The 16,956-nt window shown below is 38.3% G+C and overlaps 2 protein-coding genes across 6 annotated transcripts; both read left to right on the forward strand.

The window, feature by feature from the left end:
• Positions 1–269: 269 nt before the first annotated feature.
• Positions 270–6,456, forward strand: LOC147322386 (programmed cell death 1 ligand 1-like). 4 transcript variants are annotated; one of them, XM_086306832.1, is made up of 8 exons: positions 297–390; positions 613–702; positions 1,888–2,196; positions 2,351–2,638; positions 2,838–2,926; positions 3,023–3,091; positions 3,646–3,752; positions 3,862–4,726. In XM_086306832.1, the coding sequence occupies exons 2-8, from the start codon at positions 633–635 to the stop codon at positions 3,920–3,922; spliced, it is 993 nt and encodes a 330-aa protein (XP_086162958.1). In that variant the 5' UTR covers positions 297–390; positions 613–632; the 3' UTR covers positions 3,923–4,726. The 4 variants fall into 4 exon arrangements, with proteins under 4 accessions (XP_086162959.1, XP_086162957.1, XP_086162958.1 ...); XM_086306833.1 differs by lacking the exon at positions 3,862–4,726 and adding an exon at positions 6,327–6,456 and having other exon boundaries at positions 270–702; XM_086306831.1 differs by having other exon boundaries at positions 273–702.
• A 214-nt stretch (positions 6,457–6,670) lies between these two features.
• LOC147322387 (V-set domain-containing T-cell activation inhibitor 1-like) lies at positions 6,671–15,816 on the forward strand. 2 transcript variants are annotated; one of them, XM_086306836.1, is made up of 6 exons: positions 6,671–6,810; positions 11,856–12,173; positions 12,603–12,881; positions 13,862–13,956; positions 14,043–14,077; positions 14,380–15,816. In XM_086306836.1, the coding sequence occupies exons 2-6, from the start codon at positions 11,879–11,881 to the stop codon at positions 14,465–14,467; spliced, it is 792 nt and encodes a 263-aa protein (XP_086162962.1). In that variant the 5' UTR covers positions 6,671–6,810; positions 11,856–11,878; the 3' UTR covers positions 14,468–15,816. The 2 variants fall into 2 exon arrangements, with proteins under 2 accessions (XP_086162962.1, XP_086162961.1); XM_086306835.1 differs by lacking the exon at positions 6,671–6,810 and adding an exon at positions 8,241–8,635.
• Positions 15,817–16,956: the final 1,140 nt, after the last annotated feature.

Raw genomic sequence — 16,956 nt, forward strand, 5'->3', positions numbered from 1 at the left:
TTAGCGTGTGCGCATGTGTGAGGGGAGGACAGTTGCACTTGAATCCTGGATTGTGAGAGCAGCTAAAATAAAGAAAGACGCAGTAAAAGGTTTGGTAGCATTTCAGAGAATGACTCTTCCTGTGAAAAGTTGATGATTGACAAGTCATTCTTTTCTTCTTACCACACCTAGCTATTTCAAACACTTCCCTGAGTCATAGTTTGAAGACACTTGACAGCGTCACAAGCAAACAAACAAGCTCGATGAGTTTTGTTATGAGCCAGTAACATGTTGGTTCTTTTTTCAAACACTGATGAAGTAACAGGGAGGCAACTAGAACTGAACGAGCTAATGACTGGGATCAAGTCCATCGTGTTTTTGACCATCCTGAACTGTCGGTGGATAAAAGGAGTTGAGTGAGGTGTTATCTTATGCGTACATATGCATAATACCTTATTCTAACCATTATAACTAACCATTATCATGGTAGTTATTATGAATGGATCTAAACATACCAGGAAACAATATGGCAGGCTAAAGAGAAACAGTTCATTCTGTGGGCGTGGAGGCAGAAATCTAGAACGCCAAAACTACATGTTCTAAGAGAGACTTCTTTTTTCTTCTGTTATGAAGTTTGATTCAGCAGCAGGAATATGGAACTGAGCAGGATAATCGGGATCAAGTGTGTTGTTCTGGCTTTTCTGTGGACTCTTACAAATGGAGGTGAGTGAGGCTGCCATGACTGTCATTAACACAGGTGTGTTTCGGGTCATGGTGGTTTTTATTCAAAGAAAAAATGAACATGCCAGAAAATTAGACAAGGATTTTGAATTACAATAAGAAATGTATTAATATTTTGTTTGTACTCCTCAGAAAGTTTACATAGATGGTTGTCTGAAGGAGGTTTTTTTTACTTTGATGTTGCTTGACTAGTATTTTGTCTAGAAATCCAGTCTTCTGTTATGTTCCGTTATATAAACTTTAATGGCAGAAATTTCAGAGATATTTGTGCCCAAAGACTTTTTTTTTCTCACATTTGTGTTATTTTGTATGTGCATCATTCATTAAGAGATGCCAGTGAGACTATGCTATGATGCATAGTTCAGATATGTGACACTGACAAAAGACAGAAGACCAAGCTGGAGCTGGAACAGTTGAAGATTTTTGTTGGCAGTGACCCGGATGGACAAGACAAGAAAAGGGTACATCAGACGCTTAGGTTGACACAACGTTAGAGACTCAAGTCTGAGATGGTTTGGACACATGTAGAGGAGGGATAGTGGGTATATTGGACAAGCGATGTTGAATATGGAGCTGCCAGGCAGGAAGAAAAGAGGATGAACATAGAGAAGGTTCACAGATGTAGAGAGAGAACATTCAAAGGAAGATGTGGAGGATATGGTGAGACAGAAGCAAAGAGAGCAGCTGAAAGAATCATTATCTATTCATCAAATTTGGAAAATCCTGGATCTCTTGTGCATCATTTTAGACTAAATTTTAAACACTTAAGATAACGTTTTTTTGAATAGTGATTTGCTACAAAGTCCGAGTTCCTATTCACCTACTGTGTTAGTGTAAACTTTAAAAATGGTATCACATGAGAAATGTAGTTTTTGAATTTGACCTTTGTGCCGGCGTGCATTCCAGCTGTCACATACTTTTGTTTTCTGTGTGGGAAAATGTGGAGTATGTAATGTTGCTACCAGAGTGACACATCTTTCAGCTATATCAGACTCAAACAGCATTGTGTTTATATTCAAGCAACCAGCTTGGTTTTGTATTTTCATAGTGTTTAATGTGGACACCAGGTTTTACTGGTGGAAAGACGAACTATTTTTAATTTAATTGTTGGATTTCAGAGAAATGTCCTCTAAGTTGAACTGTGTTGGGTGTCTCTTTGTGTTGCAGATACTGAGGTGTCCTGTGTTTTCCAGGAAAGTTGCATCTTACCCTGCAGTTTCCTGGGTAGCACTGATGCAGTTATTAGCTGGAGTCTGCTAAAGGCAAGACATGTTTCCATCCTCTCCTACAACTCCAAACAAGACCAGCTTACACAACAGGATGAGCATTTTAGAGGCCGGGCATCATTATTCAAAGACCAGATATCCAACGGAAACGCCTCACTCCAGCTGACATCAGTGGAGTTTCAAGATGAAGGCAGATACAAATGTGCAACAGGGGGAAACAATGATTCATTTATCAGCCTAAAAGTGGACGGTACGAGAAACATACAGAAAACACAAGACACTTTTTTTTTACTATATATTTGCATGAAGATATATAGCAATCTTTGTCTTATAAACAAAAAACATTTCAAGACAAAATAATATTTTTAGAGTGAATAATTCATAAAGTATATTTTTTATGACAGCTCCAGTCCGTGAGGTCAACATTGAGAAGGCAGAAAACAGGATCACCTGCAGCTCTGAGGGGATCTACCCCGAACCTCTGCTCACCTGGTCCACCAGCCGTCAAACCGTCTTCAGGAGCACAACCATAGTCCAGCAGAGTGGACCGAACGGAGAACTTTATAACATTAAGAGTTCTGTCATATTCCCTGACACCAAACATGACTTCACTGATATGACCTACAGCTGCACTGTCAGCACTCGCAGCAACAACAAAACAGCCATTTTGTCAAACCGCAACCTGAAAGAAGGTAAGTGTGTTTTAAGATTTGTGGTCAGTCAGTCAGACTCTTACCAACCAAATAAAAAAATGTTCTGCAAAAATCTTCAGAATTTTTTATTAACAAAATACATATAATAGTTATTTATAGTTATTTATATTGATTATTAAATAAGTAAAATCAACACTTTTCATTTGTGTATGTGCGTGTCTGTGTGTGTTTGCTACAGGCATCGCTAAAGCCATGGTGGCAGGCGTCATCATGATTGCGGTAATCTTAGGCCTGATACCGATATGCTGCAATAAATTTAACAGTAAGGTAAAGACAAACAAACAGATATCAGGAAGGGTATCTACTTCTGAAATTTGGGGATCTGTTGTGTTGATGTGTTGAATTAATAATGCAACATTTTAGATGCACCAGAGCTGCTCAGTGCCAATGAGTGTGCTGCCTACAGTGGAAACAGGATCAATGGAGTTACAGGTACAGACAGGCACAGATGTTGCAATGAGCCCCCTTAATCTGACCAAGCTTAACTTAGAAAGTCCAAAATTTAATTCAAGCCATTTTAATTCTTTAAAATAAATAAATAAATTAATAATAATAATAATAATAATAATAATAATAAACCCTTTCATTTCTTTTGCTTTTTCTTTTTTTTTTTTACCTTTTCAACTATGTTTCTGTAATGTTTGAAGTGTATATGGTAATCTAAATTTAAACCATATTCTGTTTTTAAAAAAAAAATAGTCCAACGTTGATCTTTTTTTCTTATAAAAATGAAACAAAATCCTAAAAGAATGTATTTCTATGCTTTAGCCCAACATGTGCAAGTTCAAAGGCAAAAGAGTAACAACACAGTGGAAGTATTTTAAAATGTTTAAAGTCATATGAAAAGGAAAACGTTCACACGATTGTATGCAACCCTTTAAAAATGATATTAAACGTATACAAAACCCTTTTTAGTACATGATTTAATAGCTGTACTACTTGCTATAGAACTAATATAAACTCTTGGATGACAAACTCTTCTTCATTCCCATCAGGCTCAGCAGGTTCCTGATGCTGCAGAAATATCAAGTCAACTCGATTTGGTCCTGACAGAAAAAACTTCAGAGGAACTGAAAACACTGAGCGCTCCTGGGTAAATCTCTCTCTCGCCCGCTCTTTTTAATCCAGCGTATCTTTGGTTTGCTTTTTTGTTTATTCTTAATGTATTTCAGGACAGAATTCTTTATAATTTCATTTTGCAGTCACGACCATGAGGGAGATGATTTATTACCAAAGGCAGCGGCAGAACCCACAGAAATGTGAATCCTGTAGAAACACGGCCTCAGACAACGTGACCTCTCCATTTATTAAATGATTTTTAAATGTATCTGTTAAATGTACCTGAGTCAGTATCATTAAATGATGCTGATACACTCTGATGTCTTTTCTGTTCTCCATCAGTGACACTAATGCTCACTTTGCACATGTTGGTGAAGTTCGTTGATATTTTGAGGTTGAGATTACAGCATATGGTTCCTCCTCTACCTCATCTACTCGATAAAATGATACAAAATAATTAAGCAGAAAGAAAATGTCACTCATTATATTTCATGACACATAAATTATGTGGCACGGTGGTTAGCACTGTTGCTGCAAAGCAAGAAGGTCCTGAGTTCAATTCCACCATCAGGCCGAGGTCGTGTGGAGTTTGCATGTTCTCCCCGTGTTTGCGTGGGTTCCCTCCGGGTACTGTGGCTTCTTCCCACCATCCAAAGACATGCAGCTTGTGGGGATAGGTTAATTGGATAATCCAAATTACCACTAGGAGTGAATGTGCGAGTGAATGGTTGTCTGTCCCTGTGTGTTGGCCCTGCGACAGACTGGCGACCTGTCCAGGGTGTACCCCGCCTCTCGCCCTCTGACAGCTGGGATAGGCTCCGGCAATCCTGAAAAGGATAAGTGGAAGCGAATGGATGGATGGATAAATTAAAATGTTTACTTGTATAGTAGTTTTAGTTGGGTTTTTTTTTTTTGTTTTATTAAAAAACACAGTTTTGAAATCTGGAGGTTGTAAGCAGCACGTCTTCAGTGTTTTGTAAAAACATTCACAAATATTAAATGTTTAAGACCTGACTATGATTTACTGTTTTATTATTTGTTGAAAACTTACTTGCTTTTCTTACTGCTAACGTTTTTAGGGACTGTCACATGGTGTTTGTTGTTAATGCACCTTTTGGAGATCTACACCTTCATATAGTGACTTTATAAATTTTAATGTTTGCATTTAGAAGCATTAGTGCCATTTGGTTGTTCGTACTCTTACTGAGCTCATACGAGACTACAGCACTTGCAGTAAATGCAGTCATCAATACTGAGTTTATTGTAATGCCCACCCTGCTTACCGACTGGTGAAGGCTCTCATGCTCACAGTGACACCTACACATAACCTGATGTTAAATAGCAAATTTGGTTGTATTTAGCAAAACAAAAAAGTAAAATAAGTTTGACTTTACTAAACATATTTTTTAGTCTTAAGTACAAATTTCCTTTATTAAAGAAAGGTTTTCTTATTAAAAAAAATACAGTCTTGTCAAAACTTCATCTGATTCTGCATTTGGAACATTTTTTAAGTCAAGTGTAAATATGATTTTGTTTTGGAGGCTATGAAATGATCGAAGTTCAATTTAACTAAAGAATTTGAGATATAAGAATGTGCTTCCCGTCAAACTTCAACAAACAACCATTATTCCCATAACGTGCAGGTATTGACCTAAATGACAGAAGAAAGAAGAAGTCCAATGAACAAAAAGTAAACCTTTATTGAAGCTGAAAAAAGTCCAAAATAGCAAAAAAACAGCAAAAACAAACAAACCAAAAATGATATCCACAAAAACACTGAAGGGCGATAAATTGGGAGATTTGGATGGTGGAGACACGGTGGAGTCACCACCGGCTGTGAGAAGAGCTGACATTAACATAAATACCAACTAACGGAGAACTGACACAAATAATTCACAAATAAGCTGAAAGCATGCACTGAATTCAAAACCCAAACCAATGTCATCAACCTAACCCATAATAAGATTTATTACTTACTCATTTAAATATTAAATTACAACAGCTGTAATCATTGACAACATAACGGGTATAATAATTTACTATCTAAGCCATTTAAACAGGCAGAGCAGGAAGTCCACTGGGGAGGATAAAACCACCTCATATCAACATTACAACATGCGCAGTAATCGATGCTGCAATCCTAAAGAGGCAAAGTTTGAGATTTCCTCATAGCTGCTTGCGAAGAGCTGCAACAAGTTGTGATTCTTTTTCTATGAAGCAAGAGAGCAAGAGAGGACCTGCTCTGCACTCTTAAACCTTAAGAAGCACTGAAGCTTCCCATTCACCTGTTGCGTTCATGCACTGATGCTTCACAGTGCTTCATTTGCTCTAAGGTGCCATCAAGTGGACAATAAATGTAAAACAGGCAGAGTGATTACAATGACACCATGGCTTTGGTGTGAATGTATGACTTAATGATTTTTGTGAACTTCTAAATAATTCTGACCTTTTAAATATGGTGTGTGTGTGTTTATGCTACAATAGCAGGATCAAAAGAGAAGATTAGGAAAAAAGGATGCAATGAGTTTGTGTTACTGGGTTTGTAACTGTGCTTATGTTACTTATAAAAAGTGACTTTTAATTCATTAAAAAAGCTTTTCTTTTTCAGATGATTTCACCTGCTTTAGAAAACACTGGAGTGCAGAGATTTGTCTCAGGGAGCATGACTGGACTTGTTTTGGTTTCACCTCTTATCCAAGAGGCTTCTTCAGTTCAGGAAGTTAAGTTATCCAGCAAGTTTTTTACAAGTTCGCACATGTCTCTCTCTCTGACACACACAACAGCAAAAGTTTGCTTACCTTGTCCTGTTTTTTTTGTTTGTTTGTTTGTTTTGAGTGCTGTTTGTTGTTAGAGTGTGTTCAGTTACAGATGCAGCAGTTTGACGCTCTTCTTCTCTCATTCACCAACCTATCCCTCACCACAGCACCCGGCATAATAACCACTCTGATCTTAGTTTGAATAATAAAAGGAATAAAAATGTAAAAAGACAAACAGGAGGAGCCCACAGAGAGTCTACAGTGCTGCTTGGTCCTCGTCTGCAGGACTGTGGTGTCCAACCAACAGCACAGTTTGCTACCTAACATAAACAGGCTGTAAGTGACTAAATGCAATAACATAATTAGAATGTGTCCATTTCTTTTTGAAGCACAGACTGAGAAGCTTCTAATATGCGCAGTTGTGACGATGAGGAGGAGGAAGCAGCACTGTTTCGTACAACAACAGCACATTTAGAAGTGAGCATCTCCTCATCAGCTGCTGCTTTACCAGAGTTAATGAAGACTGTGTTTTTAAAGCAGGGATCGAGCAGCGCTGCCAGTGATATGATGCTCATTTATTGTAAAATGTACAGCTTCTCCTTTAACCTCAGACTCTCTGGAGTATGGACAGTGGCCATTTCCTTCCTCCTCTGGTGCATGGTGCAGCTATGATAAAGGGGAATGACTTTTGGTGGCTCAACTGTGGCCTCATTAAATGAGGACAGCACTTTTAGACTTTCTAAAATATTTTTTTACTGTTCAGATGAGATGTTCTTATGGGACAACATCAGTGTGCTCCTGCAGGTTCCCTGGGATCATAAACATGTTGGAGCATATGGTACGTGCTGTTCAAATATGTGTATCCATCTCTTTAATCATCCTTAAGCCGGCTGACCTGTTCGCTCCAACACATGTGTCAGCGTCTCCTATAAAATCAGTGAACAAAAAGTGATTTATTCAAGTGTCACTGCAGCAGCAACTTAAACAAAATGGCATCAGTTAGAATATTGCAATGACAAAAAAGCATATAATCCTTGCAGTGGTGTTGATAGAGGTTCACATATTTGCTGTTAAACTAACTACAGATGTCTTTGACACAGTGGCTGTGGGTTTGAATCATTATAGCTTATCTGTCCTTCACTACAGCTTTCAAAGCCTAAAGGAAATAATTTGCCAGTCTTGGAATGGCAAATATGAGGAAATGAGGTAAAATGCTCACATGCACACCTGTCCTGTGGGAGAACATCAGTAGTGCTCAGAGCTTTAACAAGCTTTCTTTTTTTTCTTTCAATAACCAAGGCCTCATCCACTGCATTATTCTCCACTGATGACTACAAAACAAACAAACAAATACACAAATAATTCCACATCAGTTACAAATTTCACAATTAAAATATAAATTAATGTTGTTTAATACAAACATACCACACAATGTTACCTGAGCTGGTCTGGTTTTCATGGAGGGCTCTGTAATGTCAGATCAGGTGTTACTGTTGAGCTAAAACAACACTTCACCTTTAAATATACCGGAAATTAGAAGAAAGAAACTAGAACAAGGGATAAATGTCTTGCCACGTTTTTTATATTAATTATATAAATACTATTAATACTCATTTATAACTATGTGCATATTTTATTAGGTGACATCAGCTGAAAATGTTTCCATACGGGTGAAATTTCACTCCGGATTACTGCAATCATTTCCTGAATCAGTCACGTGGTAGTGCGGCTTGTGAGACTTCGAGCGTCATATGATACAAAGTACAACCCTCAATAAAAACGAAAGTAATTTCTGCGCAGTACTTTGAGAAGGACTCGTCTCTAAATGTTTTTCTTATTGTTTGTAACTCGGAAACTCGGTTTGCCGTTGATCAGCAGATGCCTCTTCTGCACGTTAGTGCAGGTGAAGTTACAAACTGTTAATATTAATTATTGTAAGGCGTGTCTCCGTGCTGACCTTGAACATTCAGGCGAAGTTTGATTAGCGTTTTCCTCATTCTCAGTGCGTTAATATGAACTACCTGACAGACAGGCTGGGTGAGTTTGAGATCCTTCAACATTAATGCGCCTGCAAACGGATAAAACAACAGGATCATGGCTGGGAACAAGTGCGCAGTGTTTCTGGTGCTCCTGACATTTACGTGGACTTTAACCAGAGGAGGTGAGTTAGCCATTTACTACACACACTAGCTTACTCCAGTGTAAACAGAAGTTACCTGGTTTTAATCTGAAAAAACTACTCGAGAAAACAAATACCAGGAAGTGCAACGAGAGAAACTCCAAAAAAAGCTGAATGTGTGAGGAGAGGCAGAAGTGTCATAACCAGAAACCAACAAATGTCTCCAAGACAGAACTTAGAAATAGAAAATGAACCTTTATTTGTGCTGAGGCAGCAGAACTGAGAACACAGCCCGAGAATAATATAATAGAAACAAACATGAAATAAGACTAAGTCTCGGCAATCTAAATGACAAGAATAGGAACAAACTAAGCAGAAAATATAATTGCCAACACAATAGCCAATGATAAACTCAAAACGTTGGGTCACAGAGCAGGATCATGACAAATAATGTTTGTGATTTATTTTCCTGAAAACTTTATTATTAAATATTATCACTCTCAGTGAAATGGGAATGTGGTTTAAACAATCAGTTTGTATCTACATCTAAAACCTGCTGGTGACAGGAAAATAGAGAATATACGGTAGATCAGGGCTGGCTGTCACACTTCAGAATCAGAGAAACTTTATGAATCCCAGAGGGAAAATCAGTTGTCATAGCAGCAAATATACAATAAACAACAAACACTCATAGAGTAATGATAAATAAATATAAAGATAAATAGATGAATATAGGTATAAATATACATGTATATTAACATAAAAGGACAAGTGTGTGTGTCGTGGTGTCCAAAAGTGACAGGGTGCATTGAGGTGGGATTATTCTGGTCCACATGTGTGGATCTGACCCACGTGAATGATTTAAAGAGTTTGATGGCAGCAGAAAGGAACGACCTCCTGCAACGTTCCCTCAGACAGCAAGGTTAAAGGAACATGTCGCTGAAACTGCTCCGGTGGCGCCAGTGTCCGGCAGCCTCGCCTCTGTCAGTGCGCCCCAGGGTGGCTGTGGCCATCACCAGTGTGTGAATGTGTGTGTGAATGGGTGGATGACTGGATGTGTAAAGCGCTTTGGGGTCCTGAGGGACTAGAAAAAGCACTACACAAATACAGGCCATTTACCATAGTAGAAAGCAAAGCCGGCTCAGTCCCTTTTTGTAGGCAGCGTCCGTGTTGGCAGACCGCTCCAGCTTGTGATCCAGTTGAACTCCCAGATGCTTACAGGATGTGACTATTTCAACATTAGTCCCACCAATGCAGACAGGGGAGGGTCAGGATCTGTTTCTGCCAAAGTCCACCACCAGCTCCTTTGTTTTGGTCACATTCATCTTCAGGTGGTTCACGTCACACCACCTCACGAAGTGACCAATCAGTCCTCTGTACTCCTCTTCCCTTCCCATCTCCACACTTCCAATAATGGCCATGTCATCTGACAAGTTTATGTGATGTACTTGAAGTCGAATGTATAGATGGTAAAGAGGAAAGGGGACAGAATAGTTCCCTGGGGTGCTGCTATGTTCCTGTTCAGACTCTCTGACACACAACTCTGCAGCCTCACAAACTGTGGTCTGCCTATCAGGTAGTTGCTGATCCAGTGGAGCCTCCATCTGCATAGCTTCCAACTTCTCTCTCAGCTGGATTGTGTTAAAGGCGCTAGAGAAGTCGAAAAACATTATCCGAACCGTGGTGTTGGGTCTGTCGAGGGAGGAATACGCTCTCTTACAGAAACATCTTTTAATAACAGTTCCTTTAATTAGATCGAAGTTCAGAGTTCTGGCTCGAAATGAGCGTCCTTTACATTTTTGCTGTTATTGTTACAAAAAGAAATTCAATTAGTTATCGATGGGCTTTTCAGTAGAAAATGGAGATTAAAAAAGTTTTTTTTGTTTTTTTTCAAATAGAGACATCAGTAAGTTTAGAAATGAACACGTTCTCATACTCCTTATATTTAAACAATGAATTTGAACCAGTAGTAATGATTGTGAATTATTCCCTATGGGAACTGAAATGACAGAATTTATGGTGCTCGATCTTTGGGATCCACATTTTAAGGTTGCTGGTCTTGATCCCTGTGCCTCACTCAGACCCACATGAGTCAGTCATGACAGATGTTTTCCTCTGGAGTCACAGGGACACAATCTTTCTAAGATCAGTTTTGGACAACGCAACAAAGCAATGTTTCCATGTGTCGGCTCAACACGAAACCTTCTGCCAACAAGGAAACAAACAAAAACATCCCTGCCTTTACATGCCTCACTCTAAAAACATTATCACACGTCTCATATTTTTAATAAATCAGGTCAAAGGTCACTTGGTAAAATAACTAAAATGGTTATACAGAGAAACCAAACTACATACACATTTAAAATGATGCGCTGACTTTGGCATCACTGCTGTAAATTAAATCTGTTCTTAAGAACTCTAAAAGATTGTTGGAGAACCTGTTTAACTGAAACCAAGTTACTGTTTTTCTGGAGTCAGCTGGAAAGAGCAGAGACATTAGCCTGTGGCACAGGGAAAGTCTTCAGTCTGCAGTTTACAATTCTTGCTTTGTAATTTACTGTATTTTCATGTTTAAATTTATTGGGCTCCTGATGATTTTTAGTTTTAGATACTTTTCTGTTTTCAGCTTCTGTCTTGATTTTTATTTGTCTCTGGTGTTGCTCTCAGTTTTGTCTGAAGTCCTTCTAATGTCCGTCTGAGTTTTCCTTGAATGTCGTCTCATTCATCCATCCGAGCCTCCTTTAAGTATTTTCTTTTCCTATTTCCTGTTTTACTTTGATAGTTGTCTTTTGCTTCTTGCTTTGGTTCGTCCATGATCGTCTTCACCTGTGATGCACATTCACTGCACATTTCTCTTTGACTCCATCTTTGTATCTTTGTCCCTCCCACTAAATCTGAGCTAATGGGGAAAAAAAGACACAAGCTGGGAGGAGAAAGGATTGGAATGGCTTGTATAATTCAGAAATTATCAAATGAGGAATTGAAACCAGTCGACGTGGCATAGTAAGATTGTTTTCAGGGTCAGTAGTAGTCTGTACTACGGCTGTAGTCCTGTCAGCTCAGAGACATTTGGTGGTGGAGGAAGGGTTATATTATTTCTGGGGGACTACTAGGTTTGACATTTAATTCTATACATGCATTTGCTTATCCCACTCTCAGTAAAACATTACTTATCAGCACCAATTTTCACTCTAAAGCATCTAAAAATGTTTTGAGCTGCAGATCTTACTTTATGATCATGTGTATCTTGCTGTTGTTGCAGATACCGACGTGTCCTGCATTTTCATGGAGACCTGCATGCTGCCATGCAGCTCTGAGGGAGGCACTGCAGTCATCATCCACTGGTTCCAGCAATCAGCAGGAAACCGTTTTGTTCATTCATTCTATGAAGGCAAAGACCAGCTTGGACTGCAGAACCAGCGCTTCAGAGGCAGGACATCACTGTTCAGCGACCAGATCTCCTCAGGAAACGCCTCACTCCTGCTGACAAAGGTGGAGGTTCAGGATGAAGGGAGATACAAGTGCTACACCAGCACTGAAAATGGAATCAAAGAATCATTTATCAATTTAAAAATGGATGGTACGTGACACACAATGCATTCATTTTAAAGAAATGTATGTTTTTAATCTTTATCATTTTCTCCAAGTGTATGTATAAATGTTTCTACTTATATTCAGATATTTTTTGCAGAAATAGCTCTAGTTAAAATATAAATAAAAAACTGCAAAGAAAATGCAGCTACTGATGCAGTCCAGAAAATGTATGAGAATAAAGAAAAGCACTACAATTAGTCTTTTGATGAAACACTTGATTTAATGACAAAGATGTCCTGCTCATAAAAAGTTCAGTTAAAATACATCATTCGGTGTAGAAAAATCGAGCACTGGTAACACTTGACTATATTTCTCCTTTTCAGCTTTTTCACCGTACTTGCTTTATAAATGCTAAAAAAAGAACCCATAAAGATATGTGAACATAAACTCTGTCTTTCTTTTCTTTTTTCTGCAGCTCCAGTCCATGAAGTCGACATTCAGCGGGAAGGAAACACACTCACCTGTTGTTCAGAGGGGATCTACCCTGAACCTAAGCTCACCTGGTCCACCAGTCCTCCCTCCAATGTGAACAGCAAGTGCAACACCAGGATGCAGGAGACTGAGCAACACCTCTACAACATCAGTAGCTCTGTGACACCTTCAGACAGCGAAACTGATCTGACCTTCAGCTGCACCATCAGCACTCGCCGTAGCAAGAGGAGTGTAACTTGGCCCTCCACCTCATCTAAACAAAGTAAGCAGTGAAGACAATAATGTTGTAATATGATGTATTGTATGTTAAATTCACCTTAATCCTAAAATGACATCAGATAATGTTTTGTCATACAAGAAGGAAATCCACACAGAGTGTTGAAATCAATTTTAACTCTGCAAACCATGATTCACAAAATAGATTAATAATAAATTCACATTGTTTGTAATTGGAATTAAAAAAATGAGAAATTAATTAATTGTATAGTTTTGGCTACATCTTGATTTTTTTGTGTAATTTATTGAGTTTTATCAGGAAAAAAATCTCTCTGAACTCTCGAAAACTCATAAAATCTCATCTGTCAAATATGATGTATGAGTGTGATACATGATATGATCGGTGTTACATATGGGCTCAAATTGTGCTCATAAATATTTTGAACTTGTAAATCAAATGTGTACTGAGTCCTGATGAGAATTTGTGTGTGTTTGTAAAACACAAGTTACAGTTTTTTACAGTTTTACACGTAGTTTTTTGCTTTGTATCTGTAACCAGACCTCAACAAAAAACAATTTGTAACTTGTGTAATTATTTTTACAAACACAAATTCTCATCTATAGATGCACAGACATAAAATTGTCAGATATTTTGGTTTACAAGGTTACAAAACTCACAACTACGAAGTACAAAATGTTTATGACCGCAATTTGTGTTACGGGGTCAATTTTCTTTAACATACATGTGCAATGCAGCGTTCTCACATACAGTTTAGACCTTAATCGGTTAATGATCAAGTTTAGTGTTATTTACACGTTTTTATCAAGTTTTATGCAGTTAAACACAAACTCTGATTTCATTACTGTATATTCTAATAATATTATTCTAATTAAACCACATTCTGATGATAAAGCAAAAATAATAATAATGATGATGTAGTGGGACATGGGTGCTTATCCCATTCAGAGCCATGATGAGGTTTGAGCCAAAAGACATTTTAAGTGATTCTGTTTCTTCTGTTTCAGGTAATTCAGGAGCTACTGTAGCAGGGGTGATTGCAGCCATCGTGATTGCAGGGGCAGTAGCAGCAGTAGGCTTCGTGCTGTATAAGCGCAGAAAGGTAAATAACTTTCTCCCTTCACTTTGCAGTTCATTTTGTTCATGTTATTTATACTGATTATGTTTTGTTTTTTGTTTTTTCTAAAGTCGATTCCTCAGAGCAACACCAACAAAACACATACGTGAGTAAATCTTGTTTGAACTACACTAAATAAAAAATGACTTGTTTGAAAACAGTGTTATGGTCGTGGAGATAAAACCAGATGTCTATAATGAATGAAATTAAACTGCTGTCGAGTCAAAATGATTTAGTAGTGAGTCAGACTGAAGCAGCGTTCAACAACATCCATGACATGAAAACAGAAAATCAGATGAAGCACATTCAGACTGATGTGGTGATTTTTTTTTTTTTGACTGTATATGTTTTTTTATTATTCATAATGATGACATGTTTCTAAATGGTCTCTTTTCATCTTTTTGACAGTGACACTGAACTTAAGGTGGAGCTGAATAGAAGCTCTGCCACGAAACATCTGGCAGACCCCAGCAGCTCTGCTTCAGCCCTGCACTGAACCCTCCTGAGTGTTGGATCTCTGCTCAGTAAAGCAAAAACTTTCATAAGTGAAAAACCTGCTGAAAACAACATTCAAATGAGTTACTTAGTTACTCATACGTGCACTGAGGAGCAAGGACACTTTTTTTTTTAAATTCTGTTTTCATCTATGATGATTCTTGGTCATAACCTAAATATTTTCATATGCCTCCTTCTGGACCTTTGATTTTTGGTTGTGCAACACAAAGAATAAGAGATGAGTCTCAGTCACAGAGGCAGCTTTGATTTGTTTGTCAAAAACTGCTGATAAACTTGAGTTTAGCTACTAGCTGAGCTGGTAGCTTTTCAACATGTGTTCTTCTACTGTGGAACGAAAAAATGATATTAAGCACTGAAGACAGTTTTAGATGATGTGAGAGATACTTTTTTTTCTTGTTATTTGTGTTTACATATGATTGATTTGTTTTATGCAGTTTAACATAAATGTAAATGTCTGAAACTGACATCCTGCACAGTGTTTACAGCTACTAACTATTTTCAGTCCTGAATGGGCTGAGATGAGGGACCGTTTAATTTAAGTGCAGCAGACATCATTTCAAACTTCAGAGATGATCAAGTTTGCAGCTGTTGTTTGAGTCATCTGGCATTTAATAAACACAGAGGGGAGACCGTCAAGCTGCTGGAAGAACCACGCAGAACATCTTAAGGTGGATTTGTACTGTATTGTAGTAAAAATACACTGTCACCAGGACAGGATCTCACCTGCTGTGTCTCGGAGGGCAGCTAAAAATAAAAGGTGGGTGAGAGAAAGACCTGAGGAGTGTAGAGGAATTTCTTTTATTCATGTATTATTTTACTGTATAATGCCTTGGTGCCACTGGGTTTTAGTATGGCTCAATGTCTCACACATTCATGCCATTGAACAGCCGGGTGATTGTTGGTGGAAGCAGACAACTTCACAGGAAGAGTCTTTTGTCTCTTCAACGACTGTGAGAGGTAGCAAGGGAGTGTGAACCTTTCTTTGGGGGAAAGGCCGATGGTCTGAAGCAGCTATGTCCTGCTTTTTGTTCCTGTAGGGGGTATTTAACCCAGGGCCATGCTGGGCTCAGGGAGCGACACTGCTGACTGTCTGCCCCAGCGATGGCTTCTCTCACCAAGCTTGGCTTTTTGATCTTTTTTTGATTAAAGGATGTTAGCTACAATCCACCGTTTGTCTGCAGGCTTTATTAAATGGAAACTTCCACAACAGGAGCAGCAACTAGTAACTCGTAGGTTCTTGTGTCTTTTCAAATGCTGCCATCTCGAAAATGAATGTTTTGTGTGTATGTGTGTGTATATAATGCATAAGAAACTTCACTAAATAAACAACTTGACTAAAATATATTAAGAACAATTTTTTTCAGTCCATGTTTAGTAGCTGAAGATGGTTTCTGCAGTTCCTGCAGGAAGCAACATCTGCACATTTGTTCTCTAAAAGACGAACACAGTAACACACACAAAGACAGACTTACTCCAAAATGTAGTTTATTGGTCCAAGGGAGGAACTACAGCAGTTTAGAACAATTAAAAACAATTAATTTAGAGAAATTTAGGACCTCATGTAGGTTACAGGCTTCCTATCAGTGGCCTTTACTTTTTTGAACACCACTGATTATATTCGAACCTTCTTATACTAACACAGCTGTGATGAAGATTAGTTAAGATTTTTCAAACTGTAAGAGATAACCATAGATCTTTAACTTTTTTTAAAGCTTGTCCGACCAAAGTTATTCAAACATCTAGGTGAAGGCAGGTTAAATTAGATGAGCTTTGTTACTTCCTAGTGGATAAGAAGAGGTGAGTGAGGCATTACTGACTTCCGCAAAGACTAAACTTCATTCTCTAAACCAAATTCTCAGTGGCCTAAACTTAGTAGTTGAATAAAATCTTCTTTTGTCCAAACCTTAAACACTGTTCAGGGTCTTAGGCACAAATTGCAAAACTCATAAACTCGTTTTTTCAAAACCTTAAACACATGCTCAGTCAATAAACACAGTTAACACTTGTATAACAGCTGTCATCTTTTACACACAACAACGCACAGTTGAACACACCTGTTTCTAATGATTTAATCAGACCAACTGAACAGGATAAAATTCCATTTGAGGGGGGAGGACGACCAAGAGAAGTCATTACTGATGAAATTCAGGCAACTATTGCACACCATGTCCTTGTTCATGGAATGACAACGAGGGAAGCAGGATAAGGAGTCCAACCCAACCCTACTGTTACTGTAGGCTAGTAGTTGCAGTTGCAACTCTTGCAATATGACAATATGAGGCATGCTTTTAGAAAATGTGTGTAAACAATTGGGAAAAACTGTAATTGCAATGATCTCTTCACAGTTATGTGGTTTACATCTAAGAAAACAAAGAAACCAGGAAACCTCTCGGTTCAGTCGGCGTGGGCACGAAGGCGGAAACATTCCTGCATACTTGCGTAGCGAGAGTTACATGTTTCTTAGAAAAC

This window comes from Aulonocara sp. 'chitande type north' Nkhata Bay, linkage group LG9 (genome assembly GCF_057382095.1).
Source record: "Aulonocara sp. 'chitande type north' Nkhata Bay isolate Kocher_YH1m ecotype deep benthic linkage group LG9, A_spYH_male_GT1.1, whole genome shotgun sequence".
Classification (NCBI taxonomy): domain Eukaryota; kingdom Metazoa; phylum Chordata; class Actinopteri; order Cichliformes; family Cichlidae; genus Aulonocara; species Aulonocara sp. 'chitande type north' Nkhata Bay.